The following is a 22,253-nucleotide window of genomic DNA, read 5'->3' as shown; positions in this document are numbered from 1 at the left end:
AAAATAGCGTTAATTCTCTGGTGTATATGCAATAAAAGGTACACATCCAAACGAAATAAATTCATTCAGTGAGCTAAGTGTAGGCCTAGAAATAGATAAACGTGCACACGAACACATTATTTTTCATCAAATTAATCTCTGATAAAATAACAAAAAGTCGATATTCAAACAATATCTTTTAACGTTTAAACCCATGATGAATTACTATGGTGCCCTCTGTTCAATAAACCTTTATGTTTTGGATCAATATATTGATTATCGATAGAATGTAAACAATGTGATATGAGAGAAAAATCCAAAATGCATTTTACAGATGAAAGAAAAAAAACTATTTCCATCATATTGCGGCAACAAAAAATAGGCTACCTTAATTAAAAACAACTAATACATTATTTAAGACTTAAAACGGTGCATTTTGCCATTCTCGACACTCAAATTATATCAAATCACTTTTTTATATCGCGCTAATAGACTACACCCTGTTTGAAAAACTCGACATACATTCAGGGTGGGATAGAAGCATTTAGTTTCTGTATGGCACCATTTCTTCTTAGAATGTGTCCCAATCGATTGGAATGCAGATAGATTGATTTAGTTCCAGCGCCATGATCAAGGCAGCACATTTCCAAAGGCCCTGAAATAATTAGCTATGCACAGCACACAAATTCTTTACAAAATACATGATTTACTTTGGTGATCTTTGTGCAAGTGTTATTTTTTACAAAGCAAGGGAACTATTAAAAGATTTAGCCCAGATATGTGTATGTCGCCTGTATAAATGCGTCTGCCAAATAAAGTAAAGAAAACAAATGTAGGCTACCATCTGCACTAGCCTATTACGTCTGATAAATTATTTTAGCAAACTCAATTTTGGCTTATGATACAGTTCTTAATAGCTAGAAATACATATTCGACCATGTAGATTATTCAAACACCGTGATAATCATTAAGAGTGTGTCTGTGAACAGGCGGCCAAAAACATTCCATCTGAATGACCTAACAAGAGCATGCTAAATGTTGTGGCACTCCCAAAGGTCAACTGCCTTTGGCCCTCGTACTAATAAGCAAACTGGATACTTCAAAAACACCGCATACGACTGTCATCTGGACGACAAGGAAGAGTAGGCCTAGGCCTAGTCAATCCCCTTAACAGATAAAAAAAAAATCTAACATCCACTGCGGCCTGATGGCCAGCCAGAGTCAGTAGGCTATCGCAGAAGTGAGTTAGCCTAGTCTGGGGACCTGATCAAAGTGACATTACGACTTAACTTTTGCCAATACACAGATTCAAGTAAATATACTTTGGAATAGATTAGAGGTGATGAATCCATCACGGGGAGTTGCTGGGGCAGAGCTGCAAATGTCCCTCGCTCTCTTTCTCTCTCTGTTCTTATAGAAGCACAGAATCAAACTAAAACCATTTGTTTGGCAGTGTATCACTCACTATATTATTTTGCCCTGAGTAGCAGCAATCTTGTCACTGTTCATATTCATAATGTAGTCACATCCCCCAGAAATATGAGCAACACTGCTAAATGTGGAGAATTGGTAGGCCTATTCTAAGGCTACGGGACTGTATCTAAATCGCCAAAATTAGGGTAGGCCTACACAAAATTCGGTGAATGTTATATTATATAGCCTACTATTTTCGCTGTATAGGCCTACTAATACATGCATTAGCTGTAGTCTATATGCCCAAAAATAAACTGATAACAATACAAACATATAACAAACAAACAGTGCCATGACAGAGCTTTTGACAACCCCGTGTCAGATGATGAGTGCATCAGTGGGATTTGTTTGTTGTGATTCACCTCTCCCCTTTCATCACACTAAACTTCTGGATAAATCAATGAGTAATAGATAGCTCGTGTGGTGTCCACCAGGGATAGTTTTAATGTGTCAAATGTGTCCTTTGATTTCGATTGAATTTGAGTAGCACTGTGTTCTTTCAACAGTTAGACATTCAACACGTCTTTGCAAAATGTGTTTATTGGCTTATAATTAGGTCTACACCTAGTTTTTCGGTTTTGAATGCTGTTGTGTAAAGCTCTGATACAGTGCATGCAACAAGAGTATACTTACGTCTTACACAAGTATCTGTAACAATAAACAGTAGGGGCGAGTTTTTAATGAGTGTTACGAACAAAGGTTTTATAGCTATAGGCCTTATTGGCATTACTCAATGCTAATGAGTTGAGCCACCAAAAAGCCTGATATTAATGTGATAAATTATTCGCGCTCCGAGGCATCCTTTCATCGACATGTTTAATATTTGATAGAGAGCCCAACGGTAGGTAATTCTATAAAATTAAAGGGTTAACTTTATGAATCAGGGGGAAAAGTGTGATTGCGGAAAATAGATATAGGCTGGATCTCTGAACATTATAGGCCTGGTGCTTGCTTAGCCTACAGGTCCAAAAGTTTTCTTCCAAAATGCGCACGATAATACAAACTTACAAAACTTAAATTATTTTTTGATTGGTGTGACTTGTATGGCTAAAAATATCACTGAAATCAATTCAGAAGTGTGAGGAATAAGTTGATCTCTTTATCAAATACATAAATAATTATAATAAAATAAAATAAAATAAAGATAAGCGAAAAGGACAATATGGCTACGGCTGGGACAGGGATAGGGAGAAAATCTACTCCTTCAAAATATGAACTAGGATAAAAAAAAAAATACAATACATGCAAATGCATGAATAAATAAATAAATCGCTTGTTCACTTTTTCCCACACACTTCAATGTAATGCAACACAAAAGATCCATGTGTCAATTACTCAGTGTCAGACTGACCTATCCATCGACTGGGCTACTGTGCTGGGTCTCTAAAGTAGTATCTATTTTTTTAGTTTTGGCTTGCTGTTGTCAAGTTGTCATATTCTATGTTATAATCATTATCATTATTATGATTAATAATGCACATAATAATAATAATAATAATAATAATAATAATAATAATAATATAAATGTTGTTGTTCTGCACATGAATAAGTGAAATGAATAATGGGAATGTGAACATATGAATATTCTAAAAATAACGACTATTTATAAAGATTTCATGATTCAATTTGTATTTGAGTATTTAAGGCTATTTCAAACCAAACGGTAAGACTATTTGACTCGAGGGGGCTCGAGGCTCTCTAATTCCAGTTAGGCCTAAATGAATACTACCTTGCTTCCTCTCTTACTCCTCGTCTTGGTTAAAACTGGCCATAATTCTGTCTGAAACATGTTTGGAAGACTAGTTAGAATCTTATTTCAATCTTTATACAAACACCAGTTTTTTTCGTTTTCATGCTACAGTTTAGATCCTCGAAGTAGTTTTGATAGGAAGGGATAATACATCAAGCCATCATTAAAAAATGGCTACCCCTGCCCTTAACCACCCTTGTTGCGTTGCGTAGCCTAGATGTGACAGGGTGGTTCATGATTTATCAAAACAATAGGCTACAAGGGCATCAGCCTGCAACGACAGGCTCTCTCGTACCACCATATGAATGGTACGTTTAGCTTTCTAACTTTAGCTATTTTAACTTTCAAAAGCACCAGGTGGCCGAAAATAAGTTTTCTCTGTTACGAAATTGACGTGGCACCAGTCTTACGGCAGTGTAAGTAGGCTATCAACCTTCTGATGTGAAAATATTCATTCCAAAAGATTTCTCTCACCCACGTTTCTGCTGATCTTCCAAGGCCGGGGGTAGGCCTTCGCAACAATGTTGTCCTATGCATGACAGGGAAATAAGGTGTTAGAATAAATCGTTAAACACCAGCATCGTTTTAATATAGAAGTTATAGGCTACCAGATTAGTGGCATTTTCAAACCTGAGGAAATGGGTCTTGGGCTAGCCTACGGTCAGTCCCACGTTGTAGCCAATAATTGGATTTTAATCTCAAATTTAAAGACACGTCAGGCAAATGGCGTCTGCGAGATAGGAAAGAAGACGATGGTGAAATCTTCTCCCCAAAAGTTAGAGCATCTATACAGGTCACTAGCTTTCACATTCCCTCTATGAGCAGAAGCCTGGCGTTGCGCGTGTTTTCCTGTGGCAATATCGACGACTTTGCCCATCAATACCGATCAATTGACACTGATGAATAGCCATTGGTGACCTGAGCTAACGTCAATGGTCAGTATCTTTAACAACTCCAGAATATCAGGGTATGTGCACATTCGTTAAAACTTTACAATTGTGCATGCAGCAAGCATGCCTCTGGCGACGTTCAATGATTTAGATAGTGGCATATTTCACAAATAAATATAACCTAGTCTACAAATGCAGTCTAGGCCTACTTACGTTGAATGATGCATAGGCCTATACGAATATGCAGGCTAGTTTTTGAAGAAAGCATTTCACCAAATGAACACAGCGAAACATTACAGTTTAAATGAGTCCAAATGAGATTTTATGTTGCCACAGCCTAATACAGGCCTACATGTATTTCGAAATGTGCCTTATTCGATTAATAATAATATTAGTGATGTTAGCATGGCAATGTTTGTAGTCTTTTTCGACCACATTGTATGCTTCTAATTGTGGAGTAAGTCAACTCCTTGTAAGTGATAAATGAATTAGGAAAACATTTTGATTGACCCATTATGCCTACCCCACAAAGATCTATGCTTGCGACACAAACTCTCACGACAATCAATGTCGACTTATGTCAAGTCTCTGAAAGGATAGGCCGATGTATTACACAGACCCTGACTAGCCTACATTATCCCTGGAAATCAGAAGAAACTCTTTTTCTTGCCATTCATCTTTTCTTTTTTACATTATGTGTGCTTAGGCCTATTGGTATTTTTGTTTTGATAGGCTATGCCAGGCAATGGTGTATTCAATGGAAATCTGTCCACTAAAACGAAGAACAACAACAAAAAACATTATTATTTAACTATTTAGAAATCCCTCCCTGGCGCCTGTGAAGCACATTTGATATGGAAACGAGTTAAACACCTCCCTTCTTCAGGAATACACTAATAATACACTACACATTATGGGCGGTGGTAGTGTAGTGGTTAAGGAGCTGGGCTAGCGTGCAGTAGCCTGCCTGAAAGTTGTCTGTTCAATTCCCGGACCGTTGTGCCCTTGAGCAAGGCACTTAACCCCAAGTTGCTCCGGGTACAATGTAATTCCTTGTAATATAGCTGACATATGTAAGTCACTTTGGTCAATAAGTGTCTGCTAAAAGTAATGTAATGTGCACTATGATAGGTACAGTAGCCTACTCTCTCCTATGTATAGGCTACTGATTTGTCTGTACAGTTTTTTCTCAATAAAATATTACAAACATATTTTCTGGGGCGCTTTTCAAGTCACACAGGTAGGGTATGTGCACTCCTTTGAAAAAAAAGAGAAATGTGACGTCAAGAATTGTCACCCCAAATAGAGCACCGAAAACACAGCGCGCGTTCACATATGCTACCACATCTTGTCGGACTGGTGCGCGCGCGCGCAAACACACACACTGGCTGCCCAGACCTGCCTTGAATAGTGGAGGGGCTTTACGACGAGCGAAGCACACACAGACAGCGCGTGTGCATTGTCGAGAATCACGCCTGGGTCTAGGACCACTGGAAAACGTTCTACGCTACGCTGCCCACGAACTCTATTAGTTCGGACTCTATTCGTATCAATGGCTTGGTTTTGAAATCGTTTACAAATATTGGTCTGAAGAAGAGGAGACGGAGGGCTGAGATAACGTGCGCGCGAAAGAGAGAGGACGAAAGAGGGGAGAGAGAGAGAGAGAGAGTAAGAGCGTGAGAGGCAGGGGGTGAAAGGAGACTATCACGATGATGGAACTTACAATGGAGAACATTGGGAACCTCCACGGCGTTTCTCATAGCCATCAAACGGAGGACCTGATGAACTCTCATCACGGACGACAGTCCTCACACAGAAACCTGGTGTCGCACGGGCGCTCGGCGATGGTTTCCAGCATGGCTTCAATTTTGGAAGGGGCTGGAGACTATCGCACGGACCACGCATTGTCCGGTCCTTTACACCCGGCAATGACCATGTCCTGCGATTCCGGAATGAGTTTAAGCAGCACCTATACTACACTAACGCCGCTGCAACACCTGCCTCCCATTTCCACGGTCTCCGAGAAATTTCACCATCATCCCCACCCTCATACCCATCACCATCCGGCTCATCAGCGTCTCACTGCCGGGAACGTTAGCGGCAGCTTTACCCTTATGCGCGATGACCGGAGCCTAGCGTCTATGAGCAATCTTTACAGTCACTACCCCAAAGATATGTCTGGTATGGGACAGTCGTTATCCCCTCTGTCCAACGGGCTTGGGTCTTTGCACAACTCTCAGCAGTCTCTCTCGGCCTACGGTCCTGGGACCCATCTTTCGAACGACAAGATGCTGTCCACGGGAGGCTTCGAGAGCCACGCGGCCATGCTGTCTAGGAGCGAGGATCACCTAGCTCGGGGTTTAGGGAGCCATGGTGCTGGTATCATGACCTCTCTCAATGGAATTCACCATCACAGTCACCCACACTCTCAGGCCAACGGGTCTATGTTGAACGAACGGGACAGACAGTCTGTGGGGGGTGGTCAGGGAGGAGGACCAGGGCAGGTGGAGGAGATAAACACCAAAGAGGTGGCACAGCGCATAACCGCGGAGCTCAAAAGGTACAGCATTCCGCAGGCCATCTTCGCCCAGAGAATCTTGTGTCGGTCGCAGGGAACGCTTTCTGATCTGCTCCGGAATCCCAAACCATGGAGTAAACTCAAGTCTGGACGAGAAACCTTTCGGAGGATGTGGAAATGGTTGCAAGAACCCGAATTCCAGAGAATGTCCGCTCTCAGATTAGCAGGTAAGAAGAAAACTGCTCGGGGTTGTTGTAAATACACAAAAGTTAATAGACGCAAAGAAGTTAGCATGCATATCTACCCCCCCCACACACACACACACACACTCTCTCTCCCTCTGTGTGTGTGTGTGCGCGCGCGCGCGCGCGTGTGAGATCATCAATACCGATAGTAGCATAATAAGAGTACACATTGTTGTTGACATAGCTTGTTTTGAGAGACTTTATATTTCTAAGAACTTCGAATAACTACAGCACTGTTGTGTTGATGAATGCGTAATGCTTTTCCGAATTTACTTGTGAAGTCCTAAAGTTCTTTATATTGAAGTCCTAAGATAAATGTTCCATTATGCCACTGCACAATTGTACAACAAATTAATATTCAGATACTTTATGGCATAATCTTAGCAGGTCTATAATAATCACTGACATGATGCAGGAAAGGGACATAGCTATGCTCATTTTTGAATGGACAAAAGTGTGATGTTTTTCATTATTCTTTTTAATTGTGGGACATAGTTTCTGAAGGACATAGGCCTACTCATGCACTGATTTGAATTGATTGTTCACAAAAACACTATCAAATCTACTTGCACATGAAATATTCTACACAAGTTCTGAGAGCTTTGTTCTCTCTCTCTCTCTCTCTCTCTCTCTCTCTCTCTGTGTGTGTGTGTGTGTGGGGGGGGTGGGGGGGGGGGGGGGCTGCTATTATATGCAGCCTACTACATAGGCATTCCCACATATTTCCCCAAAACAGGGGCCTATAGCAAGCACATCTCCATCATCAGAATAGGCCGATGACCCCCTCAATATAGATCCGTTTGTAGATCAGATCTTAAATACATCTCTACTGACACACAAGGCGCTACCAAACGTCAGTCCTAGCTTGTGTTTGCAGTACATCAGTGGAGAGTTCAATTAACAGGGCATACTGGCATATTTTAGTTCCAGTCAATGCCCTATTGAAAAGCACTTAATGGAATGTAAATTGTTCCTTTGCACATTTACAGGGGTTCTGGTAAATAAAGATTTAAACACTCCACAATTGTCTCTTTAAGTGCCATTGCTGTTAAACCTAATTGGGCCTGAGGATTTTATATCTTCCTCTCCATAATAAAACCAGGAATCCTTTAGGTTGAAACAAGGCATTCTACAAGGTAGAGTTTAAAAGCATGCCTTTCTTTGCCTTTTTTGACATGATGGCTGGTTTTAAAATGGATGCTGGTATTTGCAGAATGCAATATTCAATTGCATATTTCAAACAAGTCTTTTAGGAAATAGAATTGATTTAGCCATAAACTGAGTAAGAATAATCGTGAGTGGTGATTTTTTTATTGAGTGGGAGTTCATTATTATTATTATTATTATTATTATTATTATTGCTGATCGCTGTGTTTGTTATCGTTGTTACTGCTTTACTGCTATTGTTATTTAACATAGGCTATAGCCTATCTGCGGTGCTGTGGTCGACCTTCTGCAGTTGGCCATTACAACACCACCATGTGCTGTCAGGTGCTACTATGTGAAATCTGGGCTAAATTACTAATGGCTGAAATATGCAAATGCAGGGAACAACATTTTACTTATTGCATTTAAATTTCCTATTATTCCCTGTGGGAGCACAGGTCTGGGTCGGGTGATTGGGGGAGAGAGGATTCAGAGAGAAAGAGAAAGAGGCTGGCGATACTCAGTCGGCCTCATCAATCAATAAATTCAAATTACTATTCCAAATTCATCACAGTCACACAAATCAATATGGTCGCTTTGCTTGGCTAATGCGAAAACGTTGTTAGTTGTATGCGAACGCTATTGTTCCCTCGTATTAAAGGCGGTAAAATCAGACCATATTGAGGACGTTGACTTTTCGGAGGCTGTCGCTGTCCATGATCTATCCATAAGTACTAAAGTCAAAATGACACCATAGATATTGAACTCTAACAGGACTTTTGAGGATTTGTGTGGAAACCCTACTTTTGGTTATTAACTTACGACGGACCTTTGATATTGTTAGTTGAGTTGTTGTGCCAGGCAGGCCCACCTTTTTGAGAAAATTCAGATATAGCCTACAGCGGCCCATTGCTCATGCTTCTTTTATTTCCCTTAAATTGAATAGGGATAAAATGGGCCTACAATCCCCTTTACCAAAGCGGCTTTGCATTTAAGAATTACTGGTTATCAAATAGCAAGAAAATGTCATTTTAGTTAGCAATAGGTGCTTGTCATGGACATGTGGAAGTCCACCTAGAAAGAAGGTGTGAGCGGAGGCAGTTAAAGATTGCGTTAACGATGAGAAACAATTCGTCTCTGCATGTGAGCTGAATTCTGCACTCCATCTCAATGTATTTGGTCGGGTCAATAAAGCAGTGATCGATAAAGATAGCCAGTGCATCTATCAATTATTCCGGCTCAGCACTCTCTCCCATTGGAGTCCCTCAGAGGGCTTTGGGGGTGGGGGTCTAGGGAACCGAGCAAGACTATAATGGCCAAAACCTCCCCTGTACACCTTTTTTCATCTCCATTGTAATTGATGTTACAGTTGATATGCAGACTGGGCATCGTTTGTGCTGTGCCTCTGACATGACCACTGAAGACTCGTAGATGAAGAATCGTAGATATCCTGGCAAACATACCCACCCACGCAATATCCTAGAGGTTTAGATTCGACTTTACAGGCAGCCATGTTGTATCTAAGATTAATAAGAAACCCATACATGCGTTGTAATTGGCATGCTACAGAGAAATCAGTAGATCACATGAAGCGCTCATGGGAAATCAGACAGTAACTGAAAGATCAAATCCTTTTATAATTTCATATAGCAAGCACCCATTCGCAACCTAGCTGGTAAGCGATACTGTGTCTGTTGGAGATGCCAATTCTGGTTTACTATGTACATGCAGCTGGAATTATGGCTAAAGTTTCAACATATCTTACAGTAGGCTAACAGAAATGGTACATATTGCCTCTTGGGTTTGCACAAACCTAAACCTGATATTATAGCCGTGCATCATTGTACCCTCTTCTGCTGACGCACTCCACCCTTGCAATATTTAAAAAATAAATCACATAGGCCTAAATAACCACGAAAATTGAATGGTGGCTCATCAACATTTTGTGTTATGCAGAGCGATACAGTTTGTACTTAGATACAACTTATGTGTAGTGTATTCCGCGGGTAATGAAACACACGCTTACTGGATGGTGGAGGGTGGAGGCAGACGGGGAATGTGATCGATATCCACTTTAATAATTGATACTCGAACGTAGGCTATACGGACAGTGTTTGAACCATGCGGTTGCAGAGCCACTGTTCGGTAACCAAAGTAAAACTCGTGGTAAACGCAGAGATAATGTCTCCAGGAGAACTACTGCCACAGACCGCATCGCCTAACCTCAGATTAAAACACATCTAGAACAAGTGGCCTAGTTCCATAGGGCTACATACAGCATGCAACCACAACAGATGAAGCAAAAGAGTGGCATATACAGACGCGGTTTCTGTTCGGTAACCTCAGACAATGGATAGGCTTACGTTTAGGTGCATGGGTGCCGTAGCTTATATGTGACCAGGTTATAAAATAGGTCTACGTCTCCATCAAATGTAGGCTGGCTCGAATCCGTATCGATTTCCGCCCCCACCCACCCCCTTCTCACCCCTCCCCGATCGCTTGAGCTGAACCAAACAATCCAACGCTCCTGCCTGCCCCTCCCCCTCCAATTCACTGGAACACATTTTTATCCATGAGCTGCCTACCTTCATAAAACATGCCTACTACCAGAGAATGCTTAATACATAGAAGCCTCAAACTTGTACCCCGGAGAAGAAGTAATCAAATGTCATGCGCACCACTCGGTCTCCAGAGTCAGAAGTGGTCAAGTACACGACAACTTGGACATTCACCATTTCACTTATTAAACGAAATTGCACTGGAGCCAATGTCAACTGTGCAACGTTAAATGTCATGGCACAATGGCTAATCTTCGTGGAACACTGCCTCCTTAGAATAGAGGGCTGTGTAGGCTTCTCCGTTTACTCTGTCCCACCTTGCGAAATGGGACAGTAATCACCAACACATTCTACACACCGTTGCTGGCTCAGTGCTGCATAAAATACTGTCTGTTCTATTTCCAATGATCAATTCTTATGCTCCCTTCCCTCCCTAGCCAAACTGGATCGATAAAAGAGAATGACCTTTAAATCAAATTGCTAAGAGACCCAACTGCTCACGAGGTATGCGTCAAGGGGTTAAATTACATTACGTCACCAATTTAAACACTCCTTTTCATCACGAGGAAGTACCACGATGCATCGTCCTCAGACTGAACGTAAACACATTAGTAATAATCCGCCTTATGTTTTTTTTTACAGCAATACAAGTGCTGTCTGCATCTCAACGGCGTAGAAGCAACCAAAGTAGGCCAAATGCGTCTGCATGAAACCCAAAAGCAGTCAGGCAGCCATTCAGTCTACCGAGAACGCAAGAAGGTGGATAGGGACACACTATCGCCTGTCATTCACCCTCCAGCCTTCAGATTGATTGATAGATAACCACATCGGCACCTACAGTGTTACACGATCAGCCAACTGGAAAATCACAGTGTAGAACCAACAACCAAAATGTAGTGTGCGCTGCAAGTATGTCACATGTAAATGTGACGTGTAAATGCAAGTAAAGCTGGTCTAAATAAAACAAAAAATCCTGATGGTAATTGTTGTAGGCTATGTGATTCCTTTTGTATATTATAACAATGGAAAAAAGAACAGCTTCTTATTGCGTTTTCCCACCAGAGGATGGCGCTCCAACATAGCACCATCGCTTCCTTCTAAGCACTGCTGAAAGTTTATACATCAACTAGTATCATCAACCTATTTCAGGTTTTTAAATCTCTTGGCTCAAATAATTGCAGACCACTTGCCTTACTTGACTTAACAGGGTTCAATAGACAAACAAGAGGAAATTATCTTAAGTTATACGCTAATTGACTCTTGTGCATGTCTTTAAGCGTTTCTTTTGTCATGACTTTACCCTTTAAATAATCAATAATTATTGATAAAACGTGCTCCTCTACGATATTTACCGAGACTTGAATCTTTGCTTATTCCCGGGTCGTTTAATTTATGTGAAAATCCACTTGGTGCTCTCTACTTGTGAAATATCAGAACGATTGTTAATATAGCTTATTCCTAGGGCCTACAGTGCTAGAAATTCAGCTTTTTAAAAGACATGAATAGGCCTACTATAACGAATGTCGGTAATATTATTAAGAATTAAGATCGTTTGTACATTTTAGAAAGAGAAAGATACATTCGGGTAATATAGTAATCGACATTACGTTGCAGTAGTTGATAAGAGGATATTATCATTTGGAAAATGATCCACTGAAACATTTAGGCCTGCCACTGTTTTTCGCCTTGGCCACTCGTGGCGCGTAAACGTAAGAGTTCGCTGTTCATGGTGGTAGTGCTGAAATCAGGCTTGGCCTACACCGGGCGTCATGTTCATGGCTGTAAGTGTAAGCGCTGAAGATATGCGTATCAAATCACAGCAAGATGCACTTCGCAAATTCTCGCGGAGACTAGAAAAATATGTATATATCCACAAGTGTGTGTGTGTGTGTGTGTGTGTGTGTGTGTGTGTGTGTGTGTGTGTGTGTGCGTGTGTTTGTGTGTGTGTGCGCGCGCGCGTGTGCGTGCGTCCACGAACTTAAGTTGTAACAAGAGGAAAAACACACAGCACAAGCCAAAGCGTAATTTTGTGCAAAATAATATTCAGGTACTTTCAATTTGAGAAATTAAGTCGCCCATTTTATGTTATATTATTGATTATTTAATCAGCGTCTAATGTTCATATGCATGAATCAATACACTGCATTAATTGCTTTTTGGAAGGGTTTCTGCACAGTCATCGACCAACAAACATAATCAGTTCATGCCTGTGTTGGTGGTTCAGAATGGAGGGAGTAAGTATATTGTTGTCACAGAAAATGGAAAGTTTTATGAATGTAAAATAAGTAGATTTAACAAGATACCATGTAGGCCTACCCTACACAGCCTATATTACTGAGTTTTTCCAGATAGCTGTCTTTGTATCGATGTAGGCTAGTTTAGCTTAATATTTTCCAACAGTAATCTTGAAAAGGTATGCTTATGAAGATGTAAAATGAATGTTAGGTTAAGGAAAGTAAATTGTACTGAAATGAGTTTTTAACACGTTAGAAGTGGATTCAATTTGTATTAAAGCTTAATGGAATTAGCTATGAAAAACAGCCTGAAAACAGAATTTAAAAAGCTAAATATCCTAGTATATTTTTTATATTCTATTGTCACTCTTTGTATGTGATCCTGTGTCCTATGCTTATTTAGGCCTACTTGGTGTTTTACTTTAGGCTATTTAGCATATTCTCTTCCCATTTACAACAACACAAGCGGTCCAAATTGCTGAAAGACAGATAAAATAAATATAAATGTTTATTAAAGAGGTTATTTATAAGGAGAAGTAATCTATGGGGCTGATTGACTGTCCTAGGACAGTTCAGTGACATTTCCATATGTGACCATCTTTGATATTAACCAGTGAATACTTTTGATGGAAGAATAAACAGTACCAGGCCCTAATGCCTACGCAGCCCACCCCGCGTAGTCTACCTGTAGCTACTATGCAAACCGAGATAACAAAATGTCACAAATTTTAGTGTTAGTATTTTGTAGGCCTATATTCCAAAGTATTCCAGGCTATAGCAGGATGAGAGAGAGAGAGAGAGAGATGACTTGAATTAATATCCCTTTAATTTTGTATGGCCATGATGGCGTTCCATTATTTAGCTGAAGAGGAGTTTTAGGTGTTGTCTTTTGTCTATCTCCATCTTGTTTTTTTGCTGACAACTTCAGAATTAACTGTTCCGAAATCGACCTTTGAGACGATTAGCAGAACCTGTTATGTTGATAAAAAATGCTCGCTGTCCCATAAATCACACGACGGAAAAAAGATCAAATCAATATGTTAAAACATGAACAATGCACTAAACTGAGTGATGGCAGTGGTGGTAGGCCTACTGGCCTTAAAACAGAGATGATTGACCAGTGCTCTTCAGTTCAGCTCACTCTTTTTATTATCTGTTAATATTAACTCTCATAATATTAACTCTCAACTCATAAAACAAATGTGTTGAAAACAACTTGCGTTGTTTTTAAACACATCTCTGTGTCCAGATAGGGACAACACAATTTGTGTTGTTTCATTTTTTATTTGTTACACAATATGTGAAGAAAATAACACAACTTGCTTTGTTTTTATAACACATCTCTGTGTGCAGATAGGAACAACACATTCATTTGAAGTGTCTAGGCCCTATAGTTTGAAGTGTAGAATGTATAGTTGTTTTACGTTGTAAATGATGCCTTTATCAGAAATTAATCGAAATCGTGCAATTCCCAATGCTTCTTGTCACTATGATTTTTGTGTTCATGACTTCCTCCTTGTGCCACAGACAGTAAAGCTCGTCGCGAGTGCTGTGCCTCTCGTGCACTCAGAACTGGCCAAACCTATAGGGAATTTTGGGATTTTGATCCGACTTATAGGCCTATGTCGCATCTATCAGAAATGTTGCAATTAAATATGTTTCCCAAATCGTGCAGCCCTATTAGAGTGAAATTACTTCTGGATACTTTAAAGAACAGTAACAGTAACAGTACTTTGAAGTAACAGATCAATCTTGCATCCACGCAATACAGATAGAAAAAGGGAGTCAATCTTAAAACAAAACAATAGGTAGTCCTAGGCTATATGATTTGTATTTGCAAAATAAACAAATAAATACAAATCAAACAATTAGGCTAAATGAAAACAAAGACTTGTTGCACATCGCTAATTAATAACGATTATTCGTTTATCTTTATTTGATTTGTTTATCATTTGATAATCACTGATTCTCAAATGATAAACATGAATTATATGATTAATTCTATCTACCATTCTGCACATCCCAGAGGGATGAACCGTGCCAGTAGCTAGTGCATTTATTTGTTTTTCCTTTGCCACGATAAACTGATCCAGTGCTGAGAGGTAAATAGAAGGGGTTGACTGAACGTTTCTCGCTTGCAGCAGGCCGGCCTCAGCGGTGGAGTCATACCGTCCGCACCCAATTTCAGATCACCCCCTCCCTCTCTCCCATCCAGCAGCAGCGCATCGATCCCCGGCAGACTGGTTGGCTGCTCGGTGCGGTTGGCTATCGATCCCCTCCCAACCCCCTCACTTCCCCAGCTGAAAATCACACACACACACACACACACACGTCCAGCACGGCATGCCAAGGCAACTTTCACACGCTTTATTTATTTATTTATTTATTTATTTCTCTAATTATTTATTTACCACAAATTAGTATTTCATCATCTGAATCTGATTATTTTATCGGTGAAAGTTCCATTACGAAGTCATTGTGGTTGACACATAAAAAGCGATTAAAAATGTGGAAGAAAAAGAAAGCTTCAGAAAAACTATATAGCCTATGTCATCAAAAAATAATACAATTAGATAAATAGAATATATAGGCCTGTAATCCATAATCAGTAGGCCTATTTAAAAAAAAAATAAGGTTAATTTTGACCATGTGACATGCTAAAATTCTAGCTTCAAACCAGGGGCACAAACAGATAGCCTACAAAAGAGGCATTATCAAAACTCTTGGGCCATGGCAGACTTTTTCGGAGTGTTTTCAGTTAAGCTGGCAGACACTTGTAGGAAATGGGCAGTATATTAGCACCAATTGTCCCCTATTACATTAATCAGCATTGAACTGGGGAGTAGTTAGAGACGGTTGAACCTTTGCGCGCAACCGGTTGCGCTTTACATTGCATTCAACAGCCAGGGAATGAAGACAAAAGAAAACACTCAATATATTTATCATTTATTTTTGCCCTGGACTCAACCACTGGGTGTTTTAAATAGGGAAGTTTTGCTTTTAGACTGAATTCGTTTTATGTGTAAAAAGAGATTGTTAGGCCTAGCCTACCCTCTGCTGACAAAGTCTATGCTTAAGTAGGGCCTATGCCAACATAAGAAATTGGCTTAGCTTGGACAGCAATACGGTTTATGCGTACTGACATTTGTTTTAGCCTACATTTACCACGTAACTGTAAAACCTCACTAGATCCGCTACACTCAGTAGCGGAGATTTGGGGGGGGGGGGCTGCGGCGCGAACAACCCGGGGCCTCGCCGCTAGGGGGGGCCCCCCACTGGTAGGATTTTTTTTTTGTTTTTTTTTGTTTTTTTTTTAAATACAGTTTATTGACCACATATCCATTCGGAATTGTTTACTACTTAAATGTTCAATAAAAATATATGTAGGCTGGGTTAGGCATAGTTTTTGTCTGTTTAACACAGCCAGAGAGCTGGCTATACTGTGTGAGGGAACTACGGATTTTGATAGGGGAAGAGTTCGTAAGAAAAAGCGTTTGTGTTCAGATGAACACGCAGATGAGATTTTAGAAGACAGCAGGGACAGATTCAGAGTCGATGTGTTTTACTACATACTTGACGTCTTTGTTTCTCAGTTTGAACATCGATTTGCAGATTTCAAGAGAATGGCTGGAAAATTTGCTGCTCTGAACCCGAAACATTTTACTCTACCTGATGCGCCTGAAAAAGTTAGAGCGCTTGCGGACTTTTATTCACAGGATCTATCCAATGCCGACGAAGTGGTTAATGAATTTGTTACATTTTGTGCAATGTACAGTGAGCTGTGCATGCATTTAAACACCCACAGAATCCTCCCATTTCTCATCGCAAACGACATGGATCGGGCTTTTCCTAATCTTGCCATTCTTTATCGTATTTACTTGACGATTCCAATTAGCAGTGCGAAGGCAGAGAGAAGTTTTAGCCGACTGAAACTCATTAAAAGCTTCTTGCGCTCCACCATGGGTGAGTCGCGGCTGTCAGACTTAGCGCTCCTCTGTATCGAGAGAGACATTGAGGTCAATAAGGATAAAGTTATTGACAGATTTGCAAACATGAAGGAGAGAATGCTGAAACTCAAAATAGATTAAATGTTTTTTGCAGTGTGCATGTCCTTTTAGGCCTGTAAAGCTACGTGTCTGTTTTTTCCTTTGTTGAGAAATTCTTAAAAGTGGGCCAACTTTTAACGTTCTTGAGTTCACAGTCGCTCATTTTCTGTTAGGCAAGGGCTATGGGATATTGTTTTCATTTACGTTTCTTTTCTTTAAAAAGGATGGGATAGTTGTTGTCCCTTTAACATGCTAAATGAGTTGAAGTTGTTGAGCAAAGTTGTTGTTTGTTTGACCGGAATAGGGAGCTATGATCAAAGGCTTTATTTTTTATTTTTCCTGGAATAAACATATATTAAATATTTTGGTTGGTTGGCTACTGCATATTACATGTGTGAATGGAAAGGTTGGTGAAATTACGCTAGTGCAAGCCAACGCGACAGTGCGGGTTACTGCAACAATCAGTGAGGGGGGGCAAACATCTCCCGCCCCCCCTCACACAATACCCGAGCTCCGCCCCTGGCTACACTGAATCGAAATTTATAACCTATTGTCATGTGACACGTCATGTGACAATATTCGCATAATTTCTATTTTAAAAAAAAGATGTTGGCCTAGCCTATTGATATACTACCAAGAAAAATGTAGGCCTAACAAATGGCCAAATCACTGTGTTATCGTTTAATTTCAAATCATATTTATCAATGTTGCACAGCCTTGATACTGTAGGCTATAACTTATAGGCCTACTTCCAAATACCACCAGGCATCCCCAGTTCTTAACATACCAGTAAATCAATTACCTAAATAAGTTATGCGTCTATTTTTTATATTCTGATTCACAATTAATTTAAGGTCTGAATTTAGAAAACAATAAACAAGAGACATTTAACAGCCTCAGTGTGAAGGGTACAATATACAGTAGGCCTAACTGATTGACCACCCCAGTCCAGTGGCTGTGGCCAGACATTTACTGATAACATTTTACCTAACCGACAGCCTACAAACTGAACCAAAGTTGTGTAACTTTGTCAAATATTATTGCACTACCTATACATCTTTTTTTTTTTATTTAAGCCCCACCTCCAAACGCCACATGATTTCACAATTTCACAATATTACAATAAGCCAACTAGGCGATGTTTGCTTAAAGAATTTTCACAAAGACATTGCATTTCATAAAGACATTGCCATCTTTTCTCTCTGTGGCTTGTTTTTGGCCTGGACAAAACATTGCGTCCAAGTGTTAGGCTACCAGCGATGATGGTAGGGTAGGGTAGCTGTAGCCTAATCGGCTAGCTACTGAATAACTTTGATTTGACTTCACCGCTGGACTAATCTCTTCTTCTGAACTTGAGTCCATTTGTGGTCACCCGTTTCCTAGGTGCCGGACATAAAGGCATTGGCTAAGCTTTCCTTGGATCCTGCCTGGCCTACTGTTTATGAGTGCTTCTATGTCGCGCGACTCTTTGGGCACTGCAGCTGTAAAATCTGCAATGGTCGATTTTCTTTTCTCCACGGCGCGTTTGGTTCAGTAATCAGGGCCCCCTTCCTCACCGATCGATCGTTATTGATCACAAAAACCCTTCGCCTGTAACCTCGGCAATAGGCAATAACGCCCAAACGGGGTGAGAGACACCTGCTGATTGGACCTTGAAATAACAACAGGGGTAGCAGTAGGCTACAAGGCAGTATCCTGAAAGCTCTTAAAATGTATCTCTCATTCGTCCTGAATGTTATGGGTGGTCTTGGGGAAAATGTTGACTTTTAAAAAAGTTTTTTTTATTTTATCTTCAGCGCATTTCTGGTTTGTTTGTGAGCCGAGTGTGTGCTGTGCACTACAGCAGTGTGTTGATGAGAAACGCTGGCATGATGGATATGCCGGCAGGTTAGATGACCATAGTAAGCAGATTTGACTGCTGCAGGTGATCAATGGGGCTCTGAGTCACTGTAATCAGAAACAGAGCACAGCTTCTCTTCAGCAACACTTGCTCTCTCTGTGCACACGCTTGAGTGTGTGAGTGAGTGTGGTTAGCAGAGATGCAGAAATGGAAAAAAAGTGAAAAGATTTTGAGGATGGAGAAAATATATATCATTTGACTGTGTGTGTGTGTGTGTGTGTGAGAGAGAGAGAGAAAGAGAGATGTTTTACATTTTGTAAACAATAGGAGAGGTAGCAGAAACAAAAAAGAAGAAAGGAACATGTAAATGGTAAAATATCAGAATTCAGACTTCTAATAATTTAGTTTAATTTAGTGAATAAATGTTACTATGGGAAATTGTCAGGGATGCACCTAAAGTCAGTAAATTACAAGCACCATGAAATACACATACAATCAACAAACGTCAAAATCAATTTATTTCAGCATGATTTTCAAGAATCAACATCACTATGCTTTTCACATCCACAGTTAAGTCAAGGTTAACACAATTCATTGCAATGTTGTGTGAATATTCCACAATGCCTGCTTCACCATCTTATCTTGAGAAATACTGTGAGTCGTAAGCTTGTTTTTTTTTTATAAAGGCAGTTAAAAATACTGGCTCTTAGCTCAATGGATAGACCTCCAGTGGCCTCTGTTTGAAGTCGCAGACTGCAGACCTGCTGGAGGGGATTCAGGCCTCCGTCCCGATAGACAGCCCCCGCCTTATGCCAAATCCTAAAGCAGTCCGGGTCAATATATCTCTCACTTTCCCTTTCTAGCTTTCTCTCTTTCTCTCTAACTCACTTTCTCTCTCTCTCTCGCTTACACACACACACACAGACACACACAGACACACAGACACACACACACACACACACACACACACACACACACACACACACACACACACACTAACACACACACACACACACACACACACACACGCATGCAATACATTCAGGTACACACACACACACACACATACACACATACACATGCATGTACACACATCCTTACACACACGCACACACTAAAGCATGGTCTCTCTTTCACACACACACACACACACACACACACACACACACACACACACACACACACACAAAAGCTCCCTTTTGGGCAACAGTCACTCAGTTTCCCAGTGCGAGCCCAAACCGCATTAATATTGAATCAAACAGCAGTGTCTCCAACCAGGCTGGAGTGCTCACCGCAGGCTAGCCTCTCGCCTCTCGCCTCTGCCGAGATGGGAGTGTGTTCTCCCCAGGGACCAGGGATGGATTAGACCTAAATCACATTTAATTCAAGGCCGTACAAGGGAGCCAAAGTTGTTGCGAGGTTGGTGTGCGGGCTAATTTTATGTGCAACTAGATGGCACTCTACCGTCTTTATTACAGGCAACAAATCACTGGGTTCTTTTTTTTTTGTCGGCCATTTTATTTTTATTCTGGGCCCTCTGTGTCTCGCACTTCAGTTTTATATTATGGATGTGAAATAAAATGTCTCCTTCCTGTGTCCTGGTCCCCCCACCCCCACCCCCCACCCCCCTGTTCACAGCTTGCAAGCGAAAGGAACAGGAGCAGCAGAAAGACCGCAACATGGCCCCCAAGAAGCAGCGACTGGTCTTCACGGATCTGCAGCGGCGCACGCTCATTGCCATCTTCAAGGAGAACAAGCGGCCATCCAAGGAGATGCAGATCACCATCGCCCAGCAGCTGGGCCTGGAGGTCAGCACGGTCAGCAACTTCTTCATGAACGCCCGACGCCGCTGCATGGACCGCTGGCATGACGAGCACCTTGGCGGCAGCCCTGGGCAGCCGGGCACCTCTGCCACCACCTTCTCCAAGGCCTGAGAGGGAGGGGGGGTGCGCGCTGTTGGAGCCAGGCGCCAGGCCTGGTGCTGCCATCGCCATTGCCACTCACTCGAGGTCGCCCATGAGGAGCTGTTAGCAACGTGCTAAACGATTCTCTCCTTCAGTCCTGCTCTTTTACTTCCTCCATTTTGTTTTTCTGTCTCTGTCGGTTGGACTGTTATTATGCGGAATAGAACATAGGTAAATAAGTGTTCAGGACCACACATGGACAGACATTATTTGGTAATTTTGATTCGTTGTTTTGTTTTGTTTTGTTTTTGGTTCGAAGTCCAGCATCATGTTGAAAATCCTACCGACGTGCTGAGATGTCAAGCCTCAAATAGCCTCTTCACTCTGACTTGTTGCTAAAATGAATTCCTTTAAGCATTCCCCTACTGCGTTTGCTCAGCCTCACTGGAATCATGTGTATGTGAGGGCTCCTCAGCAAAAGAGCAGCAATAAGCACCACAGCACACAACCTTCTCTTGTCCCAGGCCACTGTACATGGCACTCAAAAAGAAAGAAAGGAAGAAAACAAACCAAAACAAAACAACAATACAGTTCCCGCAGGAAGCAGTTTTGCCATCCTTGTCACCTCACCACACCCCACCACACCACATCCCACCCATTACCAGAGGTAGCCTATTCTCTGAAGCCCAAGCCATTTCATGGAGGCTCTTTCAGATCATGCACCAGGCTAAAGAATTGAAAATGTAATCGATGCAGACAGAAAGCAAGGGGCCTTGACCCTTCCTGAAGGTGAAACGGAACGCGCCTCACAATGAAGATACTCAGGTCTGCCCCAGTTCAGGTCTATATTTTTGCACAGATGTTGGATAACCTGCTGGGAAGGCGGTCTGTCCTTGCTTGTAAAAGTGAAGCGACTCTGTTCCTCACCATTAGGAAGGTTCCTGAAATAAAAAATACGTCTGTTTCTGCTTGGTGAATAACAATGAGGAGAGGAAGAAAAGAGTGATACTGTCGTTGCTTAATAGCCTCTGAGGAGAGAGAGAATAAAGAGCACACGGAAATCCAGAACATTACACAATCCTCAACCTGCACAGAGTGGTAGTGCCACCTGGTGACCAAAAGAGGAATGGAAATTTAGCAACGCCAAAGAGACGGTTAATCATTTCCCAGACAATAGGACGAGCCACGTCGGCAAATGTGGTGTAAGGTTAAATCTGAGAAAAAAAGGACTGATGGATAGTCTCTGTGACCTTGTCAATCTTATTTGTGTTCACAAGGCGTAAAGATTAGGGAAGCTCCACAGATGGACTGTAAGACACAAAAATAGTCATGGTAAATTTATTACAATTTATATCCTTCTCCTCTATAGCCTACTTTGGGGCGTGTTATACATGATTTTAAATTCATACTGACATCAACTTTAATATGGAAGGGAAGCTGTAGGTATTTGCACAGCACAAATAGCATCAAACATTGTAATCTATCTGTTAACAACCTTCAAATTATGATTGTCTGACATCATTTTCATTGTATAAATATCCCATTATTATTACTTTATTTATTTTTAAGGAGGACATGTGGTTGACCACATAGCAGTCCAAAAATATTTCAGAAACTAGTGCCAATGATAACTGCCTTAATGCTAATCAGTGATGGTACTGCGTTCACAC

The 22,253-nt window shown here is 41.1% G+C and overlaps 1 protein-coding gene across 1 annotated transcript; it reads left to right on the top strand.

The window, feature by feature from the left end:
- Nucleotides 1–5,804: 5,804 nt before the first annotated feature.
- Nucleotides 5,805–21,900, top strand: onecut3a (one cut homeobox 3a). Its single transcript, XM_042056884.1, has 2 exons — nt 5,805–6,837; nt 20,318–21,900. Exons 1-2 carry the CDS (start codon nt 5,805–5,807, stop codon nt 20,611–20,613), a joined length of 1,329 nt encoding a protein of 442 aa, XP_041912818.1. The 3' UTR covers nt 20,614–21,900.
- The last annotated feature ends 353 nt before the right edge of the window (nt 21,901–22,253 follow it).

Source organism: Alosa sapidissima, chromosome 12 (genome assembly GCF_018492685.1).
Source record: "Alosa sapidissima isolate fAloSap1 chromosome 12, fAloSap1.pri, whole genome shotgun sequence".
NCBI classification, from domain to species: Eukaryota; Metazoa; Chordata; class Actinopteri; order Clupeiformes; family Clupeidae; genus Alosa; species Alosa sapidissima.
This window is presented reverse-complemented; position numbering and strand designations above follow the sequence as displayed.